The 21,956-nt window shown below is 35.2% G+C and overlaps 2 protein-coding genes across 16 annotated transcripts in view; both read right to left on the minus strand.

Annotated features, from left to right (window-relative positions):
• Window positions 1–1,600: 1,600 nt before the first annotated feature.
• LOC108974972 (protein cramped) lies at window positions 1,601–9,406 on the minus strand. Of its 2 annotated transcripts, none has more exons than XM_018943134.1 (9): window positions 9,245–9,406; window positions 8,524–8,793; window positions 8,040–8,439; window positions 7,749–7,952; window positions 6,294–7,690; window positions 6,081–6,230; window positions 5,535–6,006; window positions 2,997–3,145; window positions 1,601–2,917 (listed from the first exon to the last, which is right to left on the minus strand). In XM_018943134.1, exons 2-9 carry the CDS (start codon window positions 8,779–8,781, stop codon window positions 2,816–2,818), a joined length of 3,132 nt encoding a protein of 1,043 aa, XP_018798679.1. In that variant the 5' UTR covers window positions 8,782–8,793; window positions 9,245–9,406; the 3' UTR covers window positions 1,601–2,815. The 2 variants fall into 2 exon arrangements, with proteins under 2 accessions (XP_018798679.1, XP_018798680.1); XM_018943135.1 differs by lacking the exon at window positions 9,245–9,406 and adding an exon at window positions 9,037–9,132.
• Window positions 9,407–11,901: 2,495 nt separating this feature from the next.
• LOC108974969 (syntaxin-4) overlaps window positions 11,902–21,956 on the minus strand; it is a 23,645-nt gene continuing 13,590 nt past the window's right edge. For all 14 annotated transcript variants that reach the window (XM_018943120.1, XM_018943118.1, XM_018943119.1 and 11 more), the window contains 6 exons: window positions 14,044–14,137; window positions 13,694–13,936; window positions 12,815–12,888; window positions 12,437–12,574; window positions 12,244–12,354; window positions 11,902–12,180 (listed from right to left, as the gene is read on the minus strand). In XM_018943120.1, the coding sequence (XP_018798665.1) occupies window positions 12,109–12,180; window positions 12,244–12,354; window positions 12,437–12,574; window positions 12,815–12,888; window positions 13,694–13,936; window positions 14,044–14,137 (732 nt within the window). In that variant the 3' untranslated portion in view covers window positions 11,902–12,108. The remainder of the gene's footprint in view (window positions 12,181–12,243; window positions 12,355–12,436; window positions 12,575–12,814; window positions 12,889–13,693; window positions 13,937–14,043; window positions 14,138–21,956) is intronic.

Here is a 21,956-nt window from a genome sequence, read left to right on the forward strand (position 1 = left end):
AGAAACTAAAATTTTGATTAAGCGCTAGAGCATTACGAATGGAGTACAGTGGTACGATTCACCTTTAAACAAAACATAATAAACTAAAAAAAAACACAAATGAATGAATTAAAACACATAAAATGTAACTGTTCAATCGATATACTAAAGAGAAGAAATATATACGCGTAAAAATGAAAAACTCTCAAATTTCTTTATCAAAAAATGAGGCTCTGTAGTCGTTATGAATGATTTCAAGGTAATCAAATTCTTTCGAAATAAGGACGTCGTAGATAGTCGGTTAGATTCGTATGTAATTGGAATGACACGTTCCGTGACATACTATAAAAGTCCATCCATAGTGCATCCCGAACTGTATAGAGATGACCCTTTGTGAGCTCACGCTAGTTGTACTCATCAAATGGAGATAGATTGCTATGCACTTGATACTTTTATTGGTTTATCGTGACCGCTCTTGGGTCTGGAATCGATGAAGTTATTCGCTAGGGTAACAGCTTCCATGCGAACGCCGTGGTCTAACCAGCGCATTCGTCCTTTTAGCACAATTTTCGCCCACTTCCTTACCTACCTACAGAATGACGAGTTTTGTACATGTGAACGGAGTGTCACTTCTGAGGTCTTTATAAGGCGGCTCATCTTGCGGGATGTGTTTGTCGACTGTAATTTTTATACCGTTCTCAGATCAAATCCGCAAAAGCATTACCCTATGAAAGTAAAATTTTTTTCTTATAGCTTCGAGTTAGATTGTGTGCCCGTAGAGGCAAAGGTAAAAAATATGAAGGTTGTGGAAGATATTAAGAAAATTATGATTCAACACGTAATGGAGAGAGCATTACCGAAAGAATTTTGAGGAATGCTGTCGAGTTGACAGTATTCGGACGGAAAACAGTTTCGGATACGTTACGGATCTTGAGACGAGACTTGGATAAATCACAGTTTTCAAAAACAAATTTTCAACAAAACCCAAGGTAATTGTATCTTGATTTGATCAAGAATTAAACACTGACTCAATCAATCAATCAACGGGTACGTAATCCATGTTGGAATGGTAAAGACTAGCGAAGTTGTCGTCGACTTTGAGTTAACCTACTGCAGTATTCAGAACGAAGCTGCGTAAGGTCACTTTCGTTTCCCGCGGCAACTCGAGCTCGTCGTCTGCAATACATGGTGGTTTGGCTCCCAGTGCGCAGTCGGTGAAGGTGTTGATGGCTCCATGTCAGTGCATGTCGGAAGTAAGTTGCGTCCGAAGTCTGATCGGCGTATAGTCTTATGTCGTCGTTGTAGTTGAGGAATGGCCTCTTGATGTTCCTAGGAGAGGGCAGGAACTGCTTGGTGAGGACTACATTATGCACCTGCTCAAAATCTTAAAAACTGGGTTGAGGTGCGCTTATAAAGACGAACAGCCACACAAGCATGACCGAATTGGCTCAGCTCGTCACGCAGCTTATTTATATATACACTTATTATGGTCTCTGATGTTTCCATCTGTGTGTTACATTTCGTGGCAAAATGTTTAAAAAATTACCTTTGGAGTTATTAAAAAAAATTCATAAGAAAATGTTGCTAACCTCAAAAACTGTTCCGAATTAAAACAATTCACTTTCAGGGGATATTAAAAATATTTTTTGTTTTCATTTTATATATATTTGAGTTTTGTTGGTTAACGTGCTTGTACACCTGTCACAAGCAGGTGCTTATTTGCTTAAACTATTGCTTTGTTAGGATGCTTGTTGTTTACCTAAAGACTAAAGGCTAACTTAGCTAAATAAAGAACGATGAATAAATGATTTATACAGACTTCAATAATACGTTCTCGAATAATACAAACTTCAATGCGTACATACATATATTACATTTATAAAGTAGGATCGTATCAAAAGAATGGTGTCCACAAACCGAACAAGGGAAATGGCAAACAAGTAACAATATTCTTATGCTTTAAACTTAGCTAATAATTAATTTTGTAATTTGATGTACTGCGTGTCGTCAACCCATCTTACATGACATTACAAAGTGGAAGCCAACTTCAACTAACCCGTTACATGAATGTTTCTCAGAAAGTGTGTGAGTGCGAAACATGAGAGTGTTCAAGCGCTCGAGATAAACGTATAAACTACTACTACTACTACTCGGAAAGATATAACCAAAAAGGACAACTTAAGGAGAATCTTGGAAAACAATTTTTGGGAGAATGGTGCAAAAGATCGAATTTCGTCATTTCAGGAAGCGCTTCAACTAAATGTCTCTGATTTGCAACAATTAATAAGTGTAGCTTTAGCGTAAATCACAACGTCAGCTTAAAACTAAGGATATATATATATACATTAAACCATATAGATATACAATATGTATATATGTATATATAGCTCGATTGTAAAGGGAGGAAAGGGAAAAAACTAAGCATATATTATATGGTGTGATGATCATAAAAATAAAATCGTTTTGAGTATACAAATTAAAGCACAAAGTAATGTTATTAAAACTATTTCACTTAAAGTAAATAATTCTGAGCGAGAAATAAATACATATTTCCTTTCCTTTGTATATAAATATGTATATGTATATAAATACGTGCAAAAATGTGAATGCAGATGTAGCGACCTCGCAACTCATAAACTTAAGAGGGGAGAAGTGAAAAATAATGGGAATGGAAATCTAAAAGGTCGAACATTTTTCACTTACAGACTATTGGTGTTGGTACTATAACTAACTTATATCTACATATGTATGTATATAGTTCGGCGTGGCATTACGGCCAGCCATTAGCAGATCTTAAATTCAACCTAAGAAAGTATACAACTTTTACACATGGGCTTTAATCCTTGTCCTGGCTTTGCATTAAGGCAGTAATCTCTTGAAATTTATGCATATAATCGACGCTGCTCTCGCTTATCACCGATAAATTCGACGAGGGATCCTAAGAGTTAAACGTATACGTATATAGGAAATATAATATGTGCCATTTTTATTAAAGAAAAAAGTTGTTTCGAACTTACCAAAATATCACGAGTTGCATTGATCTCATCCAAATGCCCCAACAGACTGGTAAGGGAGAAATCATTGATGTTCTCTTCAAGCCAACGCGAATTCGACGTGGACTCACGCAGTAAATGTGTGGGGGTCATACCGTTGAGCGAGCTGGTACCTGTCAAAAGCAGGATTACGAATTGTTCACTTCAAATTGTTTGTTTTATAAATGTTGAGAATAAAAAATTCAAAATAAAATTCTAAATTGCAAAATATTGCATAATCAATCAATATTTCGGCAACCCTGGCCGAAAAGCATACATTTATTAATTTTTAAAACTTTTTGCTGCTGAATTAGAAAGCAATTTGTAAGCATAAAACAGATAAGTACAAGTGTTCGCTAGACTTAAAGTACGCGACTTAAAAGCAATTCAATTGAAGGTTTAATCCGCTGTAAAAGATCAATGGTTGTGCACTGGGCTTGGGACTCGGCACKTAAAAAACGCCCCCAATGAAAAGGAACAAACAGCCTCGGAGAAGAGAACCTCATTTTGAAGACGATCATGGCAAACGCATTAATGTCGGGTCCCCTAATTGGGAAGATATCGCTGCCCAGCTGGTAGATGTCTTCGTAAAAGTAAAGGCTGACATCACCGTCGCCCAAGAAGTGTGGTGGGGTTTACTACGGTGGCCATATAAAGGTGCGCAAATTCCGTGTGGGAATTGTAGTGGGAGATAAACCTGGCCTTCACACGGTGGATGAACATCTGTCCACAATCTGCATCAAAGCTAAGTTCGCAGGGGCCCGAAATATGGTTGTGTGTAGTACTAGATTCAAGCACAGAAAAATTAATCAAGCTTACCTGGCTGTCTCAGGATCGAAAAGTCACAAGCCACATCGATCATGTTGTGATAAGCGAAAGACACTCTGAGAAAAGATGCGGTGACAACAAAAGACTGGAGCATACTCTTGTAGGAACCCCAGGGATGATCTAGTGACTGATGTCGGTAGCATACTAAAATTATGGAGGGAACACTTCTACAAACTGCTGAATTACAGTAAAAGTATAACATGAACTCGATTCCTCGATGACGATGCGGCCGATGTTCCATTGCCCGACCACGAATCAGTTCGAATAACAAATACCCATCAGAAGCACAAACAAACGACGGGGGCATCTTTATAAAATACGGACGGACGAAAGCATGCTCGACTATTGGATTTTAAGCGTGCTCTGCCCAATCCACAAAAGGGATGAGCCCACAATCTGGGTCAACTACCATGGGATAAGACTCTTCACCATTGTACTCATCGATCCAAACGGGGTTAGATCGCCGAAAAAACAACCCTTGGTCGGATAAAATCCGACTCAATTCCGGTACGTAGTACCGGGTGTCGTGGGAACCACACAACGCTACTGCAGGACATCGAAAAAACTACGCTTCCTCCAGGGCTAAAGAGATGGACCATTAATTATCTTAACGGTCGTCAGTCATCCGTACTATTTCGAGGTGAAACATCCAACTGATAAGAATTAAACAGGGGGTTCCGCAGGGTGGTGTCCTCTCCTCGTTACTGTTTAACTTCTACATCTCGAAACTCCCGCAACCACCAGAGGCGGTTTCCATAACCTCGTACGCTGATAAATGTACGATATCGACGTCGGGAAATGGAATCAATGGCATGTGTTCGAAAGTGAACAACTACCTCTCCGACCTTTCTCGTTTCCTCACTGCACGAAACCTCAAACTTTCCCCCACCAAACCCACAGCGCCCATATTCACGAACTGGACGAAGGAGTATAGACTTGAGCTTATATATTGCAGTCGATGGCGTCAAAACTCCGACTGTCAATAACCCTAAAATTTTAGGTGTAACATTCGATAGCAGAATGTATGTCCTGCATGCAACGAGTCCTCGTCAGTAACCTCTTTGCATGCCCTACAAACGGGGATTAGATAACCGTTAAAACAACAACTCTTCATCGCATATAAGGTTGTCTGGAGTGAAATATTAAAGTCCACTGCCAACGAACTGATTAGAGCTTGGAAAAAACCCGTAAAAAGAGGATCGACACACACTACCTCTTCGGCGATTTTAAAATTGCTTTCGACAGCACGAAAAGCAGCTGCTTTATGCCGCTATGTCTGAATTTGGTATCCACGCAAAACTAATACTACACAACCGTATTGGTTTTGCGGACTTCATGTTGACTATTACCAAATATTATTTTCAAAATTTTCAATTATTTTTACTGTTTCGCAAAAAATTGAGTTTTCCCTTCAATATGCAACAAAGTAATCACATACCCCTGTCCCACCGTATAAATATTTTCATTCTATATGCATAACTAAAAATTATTACACGAAAATTATATTCTTCTAGCTTCTCATGGTAGTTTCCATATGTTCGTTTCCACTGCTGTGGGGTAAATTCTTTCTATATGCATAACTAAAAATTATTACAAGAAAATTATATTCTTCTAGCTTCTATTGGTAGTTTCCATATGTTCGCTTCCACTGCTGTGGGGTAAATTACAAAAAAGTAATAAAAATGCTTTACTTACTTGTAGACTCATCGAAGGCGCTATCGGGAAATGACGACGAGAGTGATATATCAACGTTATCAACTGCAGAGGATTGAAAAAAACGAGCAACAAGATCATTGTTGTTAGATGCAATTGTATAAGCTCCGGAAGTTGAGGGATTATTGTCCACCGCCTCTAAACCAGCAGCTGCGTCGCTATCGCCATAATTAATGTTTTTAATTGAAATAAAAGGTGAGGAATTGCTACTCGTTGGTGGATTGTGATGTAGCGGCACTATGGTTGACACCTTCGCAGACAAATTAACTGATTCAGAAGACTTATGAGATTCTGCACATGCACTTTGTTCCACTGTATTGGTAGCGGAGTTTTCAAGTGTGTTTTCCATATTTTTAACTTTCAACACATCATACGACTGATTGGCAGTGCTGCCACCAGGTAATATCATACGTTGCACCAACACTTGACGCATTGATTGCTTTTGTCGAGACAACTGTGAAGTGAACAGAACCGCAAGCAAATTACTACACATAAAGAGACAAAGAGATATATTTTGCGCTCACTTACCGGATTGAGTTGTTTGACGCTGTCCATATTAAAAAGTGGTCGTCGTATGGGTGCAACAGGCTGACGAAAAACATTATTGCTCTCGTTGTTGATGTTGGTCGAAAATGTTTTTGTCGACACATAAGTCTTTGTAGCCAAATTGCGCTCCATCTAAAAAATGTATTCATAAATTTCAGTAAAAAAAATATATATATTACCTTGCGCGTTACTTACTCTTGATTTGGCTACATTACGCTCACATGTGTGTCCGCAGGAGCACTGTCGCTTGCGCATGCGCTCGCTCAGATTGGCAATCAAGAGCAAATGCTTAAGCTTATTTGCAACGCCAGCGGTGGAGAGGGATTTCAACAACTCCGGGTCATCACATTCACTGGGATTATATGGCATACCATTTTGCTTTTGCATAAACACTTTTGTATCTGATTGCGTCATAGACTCCAAAGCAGCGCCACCGAAGGTCAAACTACAGCCACTATTTGCATGCATATTGTTTACATTAATCAACGCATTGCTGGTGTTAACGGTATTTAAGCTTGTTTGTTGTTGTTGTTGTTGTTGTCTATCAGTCCAATAGTAGTCTAGTTCGAGTTTCGAATCTTGTCCCAGCACAACATAAAGGTCGCCGATGGTTATATCCGCTGCCGTGGAAATAGTCCAGCCTTTTCGTATGCGGCGTATCACCGCCTCACTGATGAGTGGCTTAAAATTGGATGTACTGGCACGACCAGCACGCGCATTGACAGGTCGTCGCATACGCGCTTGATTATTGGCAGTGTTTTGGTTTTGATTGAAAGTTGTTGAACTTGCATTAGTTGTTATTGTTGTTGTCATATCACTTGCGTTTAATGATATTTTTATTTCCTCTTGTGAGTTATCAGCACCTTCTTTTATCACTATACTACTATCCAAATCGGCATTTAACAACTCTTGCAGTTCATCGCTTAACTCATCGCTACTGCTTTCACATTTTCCAGGTAATATGTCTTGTTCGTACATCACGCCAAGTTCTTCTTTGAATACAATATCACCAACTGGGCCGTCGCTGTCTAGTTTTTCATATGGTGGACTGTTGAAAAGTTTATTTTTCTTCGAATCAGGCGAACGTTTCTCCGAACCACTATCGGTGCGTGGTCGCTTATTGGCGGCACGATCTTGTGATAACGTTTCACCACGCACTTTCACGCCCATGCGTTCTTCGTAGGCGGCCAAACAGATATTTCCACTACCAAGGTACTCCGTAATGCTCAACAATGGACGATGTATAGGCACACCTGGTTTGGGTAAAAAACACATTTCCGGATCTTGAAAGGCTGGCAGACGCTCAGAATTTTCGGCAGACTGCGTTCCGTTACAATCGGTTGAATGTAGAGTGGGTGCGGGCGCACAATACGAAGGAAACAATTTCAACTCTTCTTCCGCCATTTTCTGTTCGGCACTACGCCATTTCATTTGAAAGGTTTTGATAAAATTTACCAGTTTCTTGTGCAGCGGCACAGTAGTGCGTACACGTGGATTTTGCGCAACGGTTTGAACGCGTCCGAAGGCTTCCATAGTGGCAGGACTAACGATTACTTCGATTTTCGACGGCAATCGTATGTCCTCAAGTGAATCTGCAATTGCAAACAAAAATTTTAATGGCATTCTAATTGCATGCTTAAATTTATTTACCATCAAGTTGGTTCAGTCTCCTTAACGCCTTGCATGATGGTGTCTTAATACGAAGGTTTTTGCCTTTGCAACGCACAGTTATGTGACCATGGTAGACAAGATTTCGCAACTTCATGAAGTGTTTATCGGTTACAAATTGAAGTTTCCGTCGCATTTCGCCATAATTGATAAGAGCATATAACTCCTGTGCCGGTTTCTTAACTTCTGCAACAAAGAAAGAAACAATTAAAAAGTATATTACATACTATATGCATATGTATGCAAATAAATATAATTAACAAGGCCACTTACCGTCAGAAAATTTTATATATTTACAGATTTTATGATACGTCTGGTAATAGTGCTGTCGCACTTGTTCTTTCGTCTTGAATGCACTGTCTGCGGTGCTTCTGCGTTTCAACTTTGTGTTTATATAATTGCCGAGTGCATCAAAATCCTTGCCAAACTCATTAAGCGCATCAAAAAAGTGATTGCGTTCTAAATTAGACCATGTCGGCTTACTGCTGCGTAATTGCGATGGAGTTTTTTGCATTGACTTCTCGTCACGTCGCTGTGGATCGCGTTCATTTGGTGGTGTTAATGGTCGCGTCTGGTCTTGTTTCATTTTTTGTATGACCCGTGCACTAGCACGAGTTCCCGTACAATTATGCATTATCACAGAACCCAGTAACTCACTCACCTCGGAATCCAACTAAAATCGTTTTAAAAAATTCCAAACCAATTATAATTTGCTCATTTCAAATAACACATACACATTTCAGCAAAGCATTCATACCTCGGAGCGGGATTTTTCTTCGCAATTTGTGGATACAATGCCATTTGGTTTGCGCTCGTTGACATTTTTTCCGCCGCCAACGCTTTTGCCATTGCTCGCTATGGCAAGTGTCACTCTTTCACCGATTCGGATTTGAGTTTCATTGCATTCCAATAACTCCTCGAACTCATCAATGAATTCTTGACCGGGTGGTACAGTTGTCGTCGTAATCGACAATGCCGTCTGATTTTCGTCCCCGCCCAGCGCATTGGCGCTCATTTTCTGTGCAGCCTATTTAAAATAAAATATTTTTTATGAAAATTCTAAACGTATTGATTCGTCGAGAATTTTTTCAGAAGCCTTTTAAAGAAGACATCATTGGCAAAATTTAACACGACAAAGAAATTTTAATTGCGCCCTTTCGACTTCGTCAGCACGCTGAATTTCAATTGCAAATAACTTCTCTTAAACTACAAAGTTTTACACATAACTGCTTTCAAGACATTCTAAACAGTTTGAATTTTAATTATTTACCAAATTTAATAATTTTCAATGGAGATTTAATGTAAAATTATTCGATAAAATTTCACTAAATTCACTTGCGAAAACACGAAGTTGACAACTGACAAAAATGGCGCTCGACTTTCGTTTCGTTGATGGCTTTGCATATTCAGCCTTTTTATTTATTTTTATCAGTCCTTTTACAAAATATTATTACAAACGCTTTACTATATTATTTTACCTAATCAACCGTCCAAATGTCGCCGTTTTTATGTACAAAATGCATTAATAATTTACACCTTTCACATTGTTTTCATTTATTTGTATATTCTCTTGGTGTTCACAACTCAGTACAAGAATTCTACTCCCCTTTTTCTTTCTATTTCTATTACTTCGTTGTTGTTATTTTGCCTGCATAGGATTTTTGTTTATTAATGCACTTTGCCAAAATACTACCATCTGCTGATTGGGTTGCAGATGATTGAAAAAAATATGTCAATAGAAATTACGAGATTCTGGAGACGTTGACTTTAATTGACGGAACATTGCCATATCGTCGGTTTATTTAATAGTGAATTTAAGCGTGAAAAATATAATAATTGAAAAAATAAAGAAAGAAATCATTGCTCTTATAGAAGATATTGTATGTAAATATAGTTTTCCTGAATTTCGATGGACACAACTCATAATAAAATTTGAATGCTGTTTTGATTAAGTATCCACAGAGAATTTTACATTTTTGCTATATATACTGCGTTTCACTTGAAAGAAGCGTTTCTGTTTATTTAACGCATTTATTTTCTACATTTTTTTATTGAAAAACAAATTAATTTAATTTGGGAATGAAGTATTAAAAAAATTGAATTAATTGGGTTTAATTATATCATATTTTACATTTATTTAAATAATTATTTGCAGTTGGGAAAGTAATAGTAGCTTTGTATCAGTAAGTATATCTGTTTGAAGCTCGAAAATCTTTTCAATAAAATTTAGACAAATTATACCGAATGTCTAATATATATCTTTTCATAGTTTTATTTCACAGATTTATAATCTTAATTAATTTTATGTCTAGATCAGGTGACTGTAGTTCAAGTTCAAAAGAGTAATTTCATCATAGTTAGTCAAGAATTTTACAATATATGTATGTATAAGCGTAGTGATTTGAGACATAGTACTGCCACGTCCACAATCCACTTACGAGAAAGCATTTGCTTGTACCACTTTGTTACTTGCTTAGGCTTTGAGCCTTTATGTTCATGATTAAGAATTGTAGCTCAAGGGTATCCTTATAACCAATTATTCCACATACAAAACACTTTAAAATAGGCGTTTGTTTCCTAAATTATGAAACAGACAGTTTTAACCGCCAGTGTGCTCTAAATATAATATCTTTTCTCAGCAGAGAATAAAATTCCAGCCGAGCTTACTTACCGGATGAATGCAGTGCAGAATTTTCTTCGAATCTAGCTCCCCAGCTTTGATCTTTCTAAGTAATCTGTCGTACAAAGGGTTTCTTGCCGTTTTCTTAAGTTTGAGCAATCATCTTGTATGTTGTTGCTGTCAGCTTAGACAATATCGTTCCTACGACAGTCGGGTCTACGTACGGGATTTTTTATCCAGTCAAGGAGTCTCATCACGGCAGAATATTGCCGCTATAACAACAATAATAATAGTGCCAATTATTTCTATAATTCATTACATTTCGGAAAATTATGATCTTAATATATTTTTATTTTAACTTTAATTTTATTAGTTAATGCTTTCCGATTCACATTTTGGAATTTCAAAGAAAAGTCTACAACAGTTGGATAAATGTTTTCATTATGATATACTATTAGGTTAGGTTAGAATATACTGGTTGGCTGTCACGTCATGCTTAGACCTTCGGATCGTTTGTAGTTGTTGTTGTTGTTGTTGTAACGGCAGAAACAAACGGATCGTTTGTACTACCAGATAGGCTCATTTTAATAGAAGTTGAAGTTTTCGTCATACTTTGGTAACTAATTTTGATACTTAATTTAGTCCCTTAGTTTATTTAGTACCTTAGTTCTAGATAAGGTCGGACAGAAACATTGTCTCTCTTGCCTACTTCCCTGTACTTTCGGCATGTGTCATCGTTACTAATATTGCATTACAAAACCATTCGGCTTGCGGTAAATTTTGAGCTGTCACTAGGCCAACAACCATGCATCTTTTTCTTCGAGGTCATTGCACTTGAACTTGGTACCGGATCACATGAGGTTACTATCACCAAAGAAAAAGGGTTTAAGAAGTAGAGTAGATATCAGATAACTAGCGAAATAGAAATCGCTGATTGCCTAATCTTCTTTCCTATATATAAAATGAAACTCTATTTCGTTATGTACTCGCAGAATGTCCGAACCCACTGTACTGTCGGACTCTAAAATTGGAACATTTATTCGTTTCTTCCTGCAAAAGGAGTTTTTTTTTACAAAATTACCACCGATTTTGCTATTTTATACGAAGAATGTTGAACTAATGATTTTACATAGACCCGCTTCTGTTCTGTTGCTGCACCGCTATATATACATATGTTATAAGTCCATATTTACAGTAAGTTTTACTATCATATTACAATCTATTCCTAATAGTATTTTGATTGTAATCGTTGAAGTTTCTAATTGTATAATTGGAAACTTGTATTTTTCGTGATATATATTATATATTATTAGATAACTTTCACAAAAATTTGCCTTTTGCCTGTAAAACGATAACGACACTACCTTGACTTATTTAAGGTAATTACGAACTAAAAAAAAATGTATATACCTTTTATCACTATTCTAAATATTCTAATTTAATACAATTAAATAAAAGATAAGAATATGTAATATATAAGTAAGTTCAATAATAAACAACATATTTTTTCTTCATTCATTTATTTCATATTTGCTAAGCAAAGTTTCTGCCAAATAAGTGGCAGCACTATATCTAATATTCAACACGACGCTGAGTTATTCACCAACTGCCGCTATTTTTCCTCTTCCTTTGCTAACTGTCAAAAAGTTCCGGTTTGAAACTTCGTTGAAGTGAAAAGGTGTCGTGCGTTTTGTATTTAAAATAAATATATTTGTCTTTAGATCATAAATATATACCAATTAATATTAATACAATTAACACAGCCAACGCGATGCCAATGAGCCAAAACTTCTTCTGCAAAACAAAAATTGAAAGGTAAAAAACAAAAATACAAATTCATACTCAAATGTAACTAACCTTTAAAGCTCTCTTTTTCAGCGATTCCGCTTTTTCCAACTTATGTTGACCCTTATCCACAAAGTGCGTCGCTTGTTGCGCGACAAATTCAACGCGATTTATCGTTTCACTCTGCAAATGAACAACAATGTGAATATAGAGTAATTGACAAGGGCAGATCAAAACGAGGCTGTTGTTTTGTTGTTGTACGCACCTGTTCCATTACGAGTGTTTGTATACGCAGGAATAAAGCGTGCACATCTTCAATGGACTTTTCCAGTTTCTTAAGCTCATTGAAGCGATCCATTAAATCACGAAGTGTGCGTCGTTCATTTTCGGTTTCTTCTAGAATCTGTAAACAAAATCCAACAATAATGTTAATGCATTAGTGTAAAGCGATAGTGAATAAGAAGGATAAGAATGATAGAGTACACTATTTGTGTAAAATGCGACAGAAGTGTTATTGGAAAGTTTTAGTTAAAAGTGATAGTGAAAAGTGCTTTAGTGAAAAGTGTTGGTGTAAAATGTGCGTAAACTGTTAGTACAAAGTGTTAGTGTAAATATGAGTGTAGAGTGAGCGTATATGACTTACATTGCCAACAAAAAGGTTCGTCGTCTTATTTGCTATCAGTTCTTCAATTTCGTCTTCAGTGGAATTGCAGTTCACTAAAGGTGGGTGAGTAATAAAACTTTAATATATATGTACATATAGCAACGGAGTTAATATTCAAATATTTTGTATTTTATTTTACAATACCGAAAATATTAATTAAAAATAATATTGATTTTTTTTAAACCAAAATACCTGGTAAAAAAAATTAAAAATAAATTTTTAATCTCAAAAATTATATTTTACGGCAAATATTTATTCTTTTTTTACCTTTTTCGTCCATTTTTATTTGAACAGTATTGTTTGTTTTAAAATTCAGTTTTTAATTCTGACGCTGGAATCTAAAATTAAATTTCCAATTTGCAATATCTATTTTTTTTTTTTCAATTTTAGTCTTATTTTCTCGAAACGGTATTTTTCAGAGCCGGTTTCTCCAAAACAACTGGACCGATCGGTGAAAATTTCCCACGGCCTTGCTATGTTAGATTCCTTAGGTAATATTCGAAGAACTACTAAAAATTTTGGCGACTTCACAAAAAAATTAGATTTTAAAGAATAAATTTATAGTTCAGACTATTTAAAAAAATCGAAATTTTATCAAAGATCTTATTTTGAATGCATCTATTGCAATATTTTTGTTTTTTGGTCTTAAAGTGGTCTATGAAAATCTTCATTACTGCCATGTGTCTTTGGGTTTCATGCTTGCAAGGGCAAAAAACGCTTTAATTACAATTTTTGTATTAAAAACAAAATTTTCAATATTCAACTAATATTTTTAATTAGACAATTCGAAATCCTGAATATGTTAATAATTTATTTTTCATGTGTAATTTTTATATCGTATCAAGTCGCAGTACTTACTGATTTTCGAATGCATTTCCAAATTTTTCTTTAGCTTGCGTTCGTATAATTGCAGGAACTCTTCGTTTCTCGTCCATATTTGTATGTAACTCTGATAGAGACCATAGAAGAGCGTTCGCTTCATGCGCGCCTCCAATGTGAAATCGTTCTCAGGCGGCATGTTCGCTTTGAATTCTTTGAATTTGTTCATCAGCTGATTACCCATTTTTAAATTCTGTGTGCGCAGTTCATCCATTTCCTTTTCTGTTAGAATTGAAAGTGTTGTATATGGTTAGTTGCCATATTATTGTTTTCTATGTTCCATGCAAATACATATTTATGTATGAACATGTGTTTTTGTATTAACATACCATTGAAATTTCGTATATTTATTGTTTGCACCATTCGACTCATTGTCTCCAAATTGGCGGAGATTTGTGCCAATTGTACTCGTATCTCCGAATACTGCAATTAAGGAGAAATAATGTTATTAAATAATTGAATGAAATAATCTTTGAATATGTAAGTAGTTGATTAGCTTTTAAAATATTTGTCTCAAGTAGTCGAGATATTTTCATATTAATTCATAAAAGTTTTTGTAAATCCGTACATAGTTTTAATAGTATTCGGGATTTTTATGCCCTGAAAAGATTATTTATTAAGTTTGCTACGACGTTTTGTAATACCCAGAAAGAAATATCAAAGACCTGATAAACATATATCTATATATTTATATATAAATGATCAGTGTGATAAGCTCAGTCGATTTAGCAATGTCTGTCTGTTTGTCAATCACTGGTCTATTAGCTTTGAGATATCGAGCTGTTCGGACCGATAACTACATATACATATATCTGCTATACAAACTGAACGATCAGAATAAAGTTTTTGTATGAAAAACTTTTAGAAGAACTAGGATGTATAAGATCGTAGACATACCTCTCTCCTCTTTGCAGGCTCTCGGGTTCAACCTGTTGGTAAGGTAGAGAGTAAGGAAAGCATCAGTTGCCCTGCAGTGGAGGAGAGCTCTCTTCTAAGTCTGTTCGCTGGAAATAATAATCTGAAGTCAGGTGATTTCCATTCTATGATATGTTTTATTTCTCTAAAGTGTGTCGGGTATTCAGTTCGGCATGCGATTGGACCTTCATTATTTGTTTTTCATACACTATACATATGGATATGTAATAAGGTCATATAGCTTTGTATTATAGGTACTAAATTCTAAAGGCATATCTTTTGCAAAAACAAGAATACTAAAAAGTAAATGAAATGTGTATATATGTGTTTGTCTGCATGTACATATGTATGTAATAATCTAAAAATATTGTTTGTGAACTCTAATTAACCAAAAAGCACAAAAAAGTCTGAACAAAGCGAATTTTAATCGAGGAAATTAGTTTCGTAAACAATTAGCTCTTTTACTTACAAACATATATACTTATATTATATTCACACACATACATATGTACATACATATATGTTTATTCACATGATTAATGCTCACACGTGCTCTACATATTTTTTGTTATTTTATTTGTGCGCTGATATTTTCTAATCTAAATATAATGATAAATATACACAAGTAAGGGAGTTAGACCTCCCATCGCAGCCGAATCTTAACTTCATAAAGAAGTAAAAGGTGTGAAAGTTTTTCGAAAACTGTAAAAAGAATTTTTTTTATTCGTGTTGTAGGTGATAAGTTACGATGACTTAGTAGTAAGAAAAATGACTTTAAAGACAAAAAGAAAAGAGTGCTAATTTCGCTTTGAAAATTGTGCAAAATTTCGTAGCGATATTTTAAAAACTGTAGGACTTGTATGCGTTTATACAGACAGAAGGAATAAATCGACTCAGCTCGTCACGCTGATTATGATTACGGTTGTCAAAAAAGTCTTGCGGTATTTTCGCTAGTTTGCGCTGAGAGCGCGTAGTTCTAGTTTTAGTCCTTTTTGGAAAGCTCATTTCACGAGATAACACGTGAGTCGTTCGTGAGTTAAAGCGTCGCAAACATGGAACAAAATACTACTACGATAAAGGCAAAAATGCATCTCAAGCCGCCAATAAAATTTGTGCAGTTTCCCCCCGATACAATTTCCATTTAAACCACACAACGATGGTTTCAACGGTTTCGTTCTGGTGTAGAGGTGGTCGAAGATGCGCCACGCTTCGGAAAGTCTGTCGTCGAAAATTGCGATAAAATCGCTGAATTGGTCGAAAGAGGCCGGCATAGTAGCAGTCGTAGCATGGGTCAAGAGGTGGGCATGAGTCATAAAAAAAAAAAAAAATTTTATGAGCAATTGAAAATTCAATAAAAATACCGCAATACTTTTTTTACAACCTAATATATATACATACATATATCTTTTTGTAGGGTATCCTACAAATTACAATTTTATAGGGTATTACAAATTGCGTGTGAAAATTAATATTTTCATCACTTCTATCCATTCAATTCAATTATAATTACTATTACTAATTTCTTCGATTAGTATAATCTTTTCATCTATGTATGTACATACGGAATCGTTGAAAATGTCAGCAGTGCTATAAATTCGAAAAAGTTGAAGAAAGGGTGTTCAAAATCATCGTTGCCTACTAGACTCTTACTAAAAGACAGACTAGAAGTTGCAAAATACTATATATGCCCTGCATATGTCAAAGACATGATTACGAGACGTGGGTTTATGAATATGACGTCATAACTGTCCGATGCCCTCCAAAAATTCGATAAAACCGAAATAAACAAAAAACCTGAATGCCGTCCCAACCGAAGCTGAGAATAATTCATCGGAAAATTGGATTGCATTCTCTCAAATTAACAGATTTTAAAGATTAAGGGGGATTTATTTCAAGGTTGACTACCTTTTAAAGAGAAAGAGCTTTAAATTTATTGGGGAATGTTTCTTATTATTCGAAAAAATATTGTTCCGCACTTATTTTTTGAAGATGATATCTTTCAAATGTTGGACGCGGCTACATCTCAGATTATCTATTCGTCGAGTCGGATTTTCGATAACTCGTTTCAGCGTTTCGAATAGTAAATGGCAAATGACACGTTTGATATTTGCTCCAAGGCCTCAATCGAAGCGAAATTGTCCGCGTATACTTTAGACTTTACATATCCCCACAGTAAAAACTCTAACGATGTGATATCACATGCTCTTGGTGGCCAATCGACAGGTTCAAAACGTGAAATTATCTGCTCACATAAGTGAGCTCTCAATAAATCCATTGATTGATGCGAAGTGTATCAAGTTGTTGAAATTAAATGACGCCGAGCTCACGAGCTAAAATTTCAGGCATCAAACAGTCGGCTATCATGACGCGATACGTTCATAATTTTTTAAGAAATATAGACCGATGATTCCACTGGCCCTCAAACTACACCAAAACTGTTGTTTTTTGTTCTTGAATCTCTTCAGGTTTCGTTTCGTCCCAAATGCGGCAATTTTGCTTATTGAACCAGAAATAAGCTGAACAAAATATGGCTCGCAACGTGGAAAGTTATAAACAGAACGTGAGTTTTTATAATAAAGTTGAACTTTGTTCAGTTGTAAGCCATACTGAACAAAAATTATATGACAGCTTGACACGACTCACGCTTCATCTGTCAAAAAAAAAAAAGGCTATTAAAAAAAATAATAAACTCTTCTTGGATCACCCATTACAATGAATTTTATTGAAATAATTATTTCATAAAAAAAAACTTTTTAGTAGCTAAAATGTTCCTTAGCGGGTATAAGTGTATGTAATATGCATACATACTTAAATTATGTCATTAATGAATCAATGACAATTGTCAATCTATCAATGAAGGGCATTAAGGGTGAATGTGATAAAAAGTAAAAAAGTATAATATTATCTAAAGTACTTATCAACTCGAGTGCATGGTTATAATTTATTTGAAAGAATTTAAAAGATAAAAAAATGAAACAAAATGGGTGAATTCTTTCGCATACATATGTATACACATACATATGCATGTTTATGTTCCATAAATTGCAAGCATGCGAATGAGAAGTAAACACAAATTTACAGTTACAATGACGCAAATCTATTTGAATTAGATGCCAATTAATAACGATCATTTGCTACAAAAAATGATCACCGCATCCAGAGAAATGCACATTTTTCTAATGAATTGCGCACGCTGAACGCTTATGATAAATATGTACATACTTATGTAAGTCTAAATATACAGAAATTCGTATGTACGACGACGTGCAAATGTATGTTTTATAATTTCAATTGTTTTTATAAACGTATCGACGCATGTGAGCAATAATTATTGGCGAAATGCTGCACCAATTTCGAAAGACATTTACTTCAAGCAAAAGCACTATGTTATGTTACAGGGAGTCAAAAAAAAAAAAAAAAAAAAAAAAAAAAAAAAAAAAAAAAAAAAAAAAAAAAAAAAAAAAAAAAATAGCGTATGCCGGAAATGTGCTACGGATTGATCTAAGTTATTTAATATTCCTGTTGCCTGCCTTTAATTAAAAAGCTAAAAGCACGTCATTTTGCAGAATTTCGCTCTAGTTCATACTTCATAACGGCAGTGTATTATTCAAAAAAAGATCGACCCGGTCTAATGTACATATATTTATATATCTCTGTATATACATATACTACAACCTGAACAGTGCGCCTTAAAGAGAGTTTTAGTTCCATGGAAATCGTCGATAATGCTTCTGTCGTGCTTTTTTACTGTAATAAAGGCGGGTAATTGGTAGAAGGTGTGGTTTTTAAGGCTGGTGCAATGCTTTGGTTTTACAAATTTTAACAATTGATTTTTCATAGAAGTAGTTATTCAGAAATCGTAGTATTTGACATACATATGTACATATTCCTTATTTCTATGTTAGGTTAGGTGTTTGGATTAAGATATTTAGAGTTATTTTAAAAACAACAATTTTCTTAGTGAGTTTATAATTTTAGTCAAATTATAATACAAGGTGCTTTCCAAAGTAAACAGAACTTAAAAAATAAAAGTGAACAAATGGTTTTTTCGGCAAAATCAATTTATTTTATTCAAAATAGTCTCCCTCTGCTTCAATACAAGTTTTTGTACGGTCCAAAAGCATGTCGAACGAGTGTTTTAGCTCGTTGGCCGGTATGGACTCATTTTCGCACCGATAACACAAACATACTGACAGCTGAAACGCAATAACTTCACTTCCAGTCGATGAAATGTCATGAAATCTCACTGGACAATTTATAATGATAGCAGATTGAAACGTACCAGTCAACAGAAGGCGCCGCTAGGGGGCGCTAGATTCCAAACGCCTCTTTACTTTGAAACACACCTTGTTTAATCCAATTGGGCTTCTGGTGAAAAATATTTTTTTTTATGTTTACTTAAGGGATATTCGAGTCTGGAAGTTCGAATTTTTATAAATCAAATTATTTCTCGAAACCACTTTTTTCGATGCAGTTGCCACAATATCTCAAATTCTAATCAGCCTTACTTCATATTCTGTTCTTGAATATTTTTTAAATACGTCTCGTATCATATGAAACAACAAAAAAATTAAAGATTGAAATATTTAATATTTTAAAACCAATCGACAAAGTTAAAAAGTTAGTGAAAAAATCAGACTTTATTTTGAGTAGTTGTCATTTAATAAGAAATATGAGGCGAATAATCTTCGGGGTCGTCAAAAATGTTTGAGTATTAGGGACTGAAAGTATCACTCGTTGAAGACTGTTGCCAAACACAAGAAGAGCTCGTAGAACATTTGTGAGTTACTCAAGCAGCCGTTTCAAAACGTTTAAAAGCAACCGGGTACATTCAAAAGCAAGTAAATTTGGTACCAAATTGAAGTTAAACGACGTTGCAAGGCAATTTCGCGTGTCCGAAATGCAAAATAGACATTTTAGTGTCGAATTTTGACATGTGATGAATAAAGGATCAATTACGATAACCTCAAATGGAAAAATATACATATGGAACCTGGTCAACCGGCCAAATTAATGGCAATCTCGAATATCTATGACGTCAATATGCTGTGTGTTTGGTCGGATTAAAAAGCTGTACTTTAATATTCTTCAAATGGCTTCTTATATCAGATGTAACCATTAATGGCGAACGCTACATACAACAACTCATCAACATGAGACAAGCGATTGCTTAAAAAATGCCCAAAATTATCCACTTTCCACGAGACAAAAATTTTCCATCATAACAACGCTAGGTTTAAAAACTATTTGGAACTCAGCTTATAGCCCAGATCAATTTTCGCCTAAACAAATAGGAGAACAAAAGTACGGAGAAATATGCCTGCCTCAAAGAAACCATATAAATCTATATTATAGACCATTTTGTTCATTAAAAAAAAAATTAAATATAGAAATCCTTGATTTGATGAATCGATTGGTACTCTTAACAGGAAGAAAACGCTTTTGGCACCAAAAGGCAAAAAATAAGTATCAATACATGTCTAAATTGTTATAAAATTTTTTAGCGTTTATCGAACTTAAGAATTCGGAAATTTTTAATTTATGGTTTAAATTTATCTGTTACAATTGATCTTATGTGAGTAATCTGCGTCGAGCGGCGGCACTTGAATTGTACTTGTTAAAGTGTAGTGTACCATGGTACGAATATACATAAATGATACAAAAGTATATAAAGCTTTATGCGACGTATATATATTTTATGAACTTATTGGTATAAAATTTTAAGCAATTTTAGGTAGGCTCCATCGGCAAAAATATTCTGGGATTTGTAGAATTTGTTTGTCGATGGATTGACTTCTGGCGAAGTCTTTTTTCGTATCGAATTGGGTTTTTTTAGGTAGGCTCCATCGGCAAAAATATTCTGGGATTTGTAGAATTTGTTTGTCGATGGATTGACTTCTGGCGAAGACTTTTTCGTATCGAATTGGGTTCGCTTTATTTATGTGTTTTTTTTTCTAGTACAAATGTATAATTATAGTTCTTATTCAATTTAGAAAAACATATCGTTGAATTGAATGTCTATACAGAGTAATATAACTTCAGGAGCAATAAAAATTATTTATAATACTCGTGAAGCAGCTTAGCAACTGCTGATAAGCCAGCATATGCCAGTAGTGCTCAGCTAGTGTTGCCACTTATACTAATTTCTTAAAATATTTTTTCTAAAATATTTAATTATGTCGCCAAAACGAACTCCCATATATCAGCGAGGGAGTTGTGGGTCCAGCTTCAAACTTCCTTACTATTTTAGTGTTTTACAAACCGAGATTGCAGCCATTATGGTAGCTGTAGTTCTGCTGCTCCAGAATGCAGCCACCTTCAGAGAAGTGATCATCCACTCAGATAGCAGAGCGGCGTTATTAGCCTTAAACTCATTTGCTGTGCGTTCAGGGTTGGTTAAGGAGTGCCTAACCACGCTATCAATAGCATCGAGTGTCTTTGTGATAAGATGGAAACTTCCTTCTTGACTGTATCGCGTTTGGAAGGTCAAGACTTAAAAGCTAGGGATACCTACGCATACCTCCAGACATCCCACCGAACTGGCAGGAATGGAAATTAAACGCCTGTGCAAATTTATATTGGCTACCAAGCGTTTTGCTAATTTATAAGTTCGAACACAAGAGTTTTTGATGTGAATCATCTAACCTAACTTAACTTAACGTCCTTAACTAAAATTGATTGGCTTTGAATTACAATGCGTTGTTTAGTGTATATACAGAGGAGGAAAGTTAGGCATGCTTTGTTTTATCTTTTCAATGTAACAGTGTTGTTAGCTAAGTAATTATGAAAATTATCTATCACTTACTCGTATTGTTGAAATTCAAGCCAAGAGCTGTTATATTTTTATCAATTTTGAGATCAATCCCTGTACACTCTCCAAAATTGTCAGAAGGGCTCTCAATTCTCCCTAAGTGGCAACACTGATAGTCACCCTCAGGTCTTACACGTACACACACACATCCATTTATACAATGACATACTTAAGTAAAGCCTATTACGTATGCATTCTCCTAAGAGTACTCACACATCCGCTAAGTGCATATGCAAACAAACCCACATACACCAACACACAGATACTTTTCTTGTTCTTTTAAGAACAATGCTCTAAAATGTGTGCTAATTATACAATTTAGGAGCATGCAAATTTGTTTGTTGCTTTTTTATGGGTTAAATGATATGAAAGTGCAAAATGAGGCCAAATTTATAAATGAGAAAATAATTAGCGCTTAAAAAAGTTATCAAAGTGTAAGGGAAAATGTAACAACAAATATATTATAAAAAATAATGTGATGTTGGAAACTAAAAATTAAAATAAATATATTAAATT

The sequence above is a fragment of the Bactrocera latifrons genome, unplaced genomic scaffold (assembly GCF_001853355.1).
Source record: "Bactrocera latifrons isolate USDA-ARS-PBARC rearing strain unplaced genomic scaffold, ASM185335v1 scaffold_6, whole genome shotgun sequence".
NCBI lineage: Eukaryota > Metazoa > Arthropoda > Insecta > Diptera > Tephritidae > Bactrocera > Bactrocera latifrons.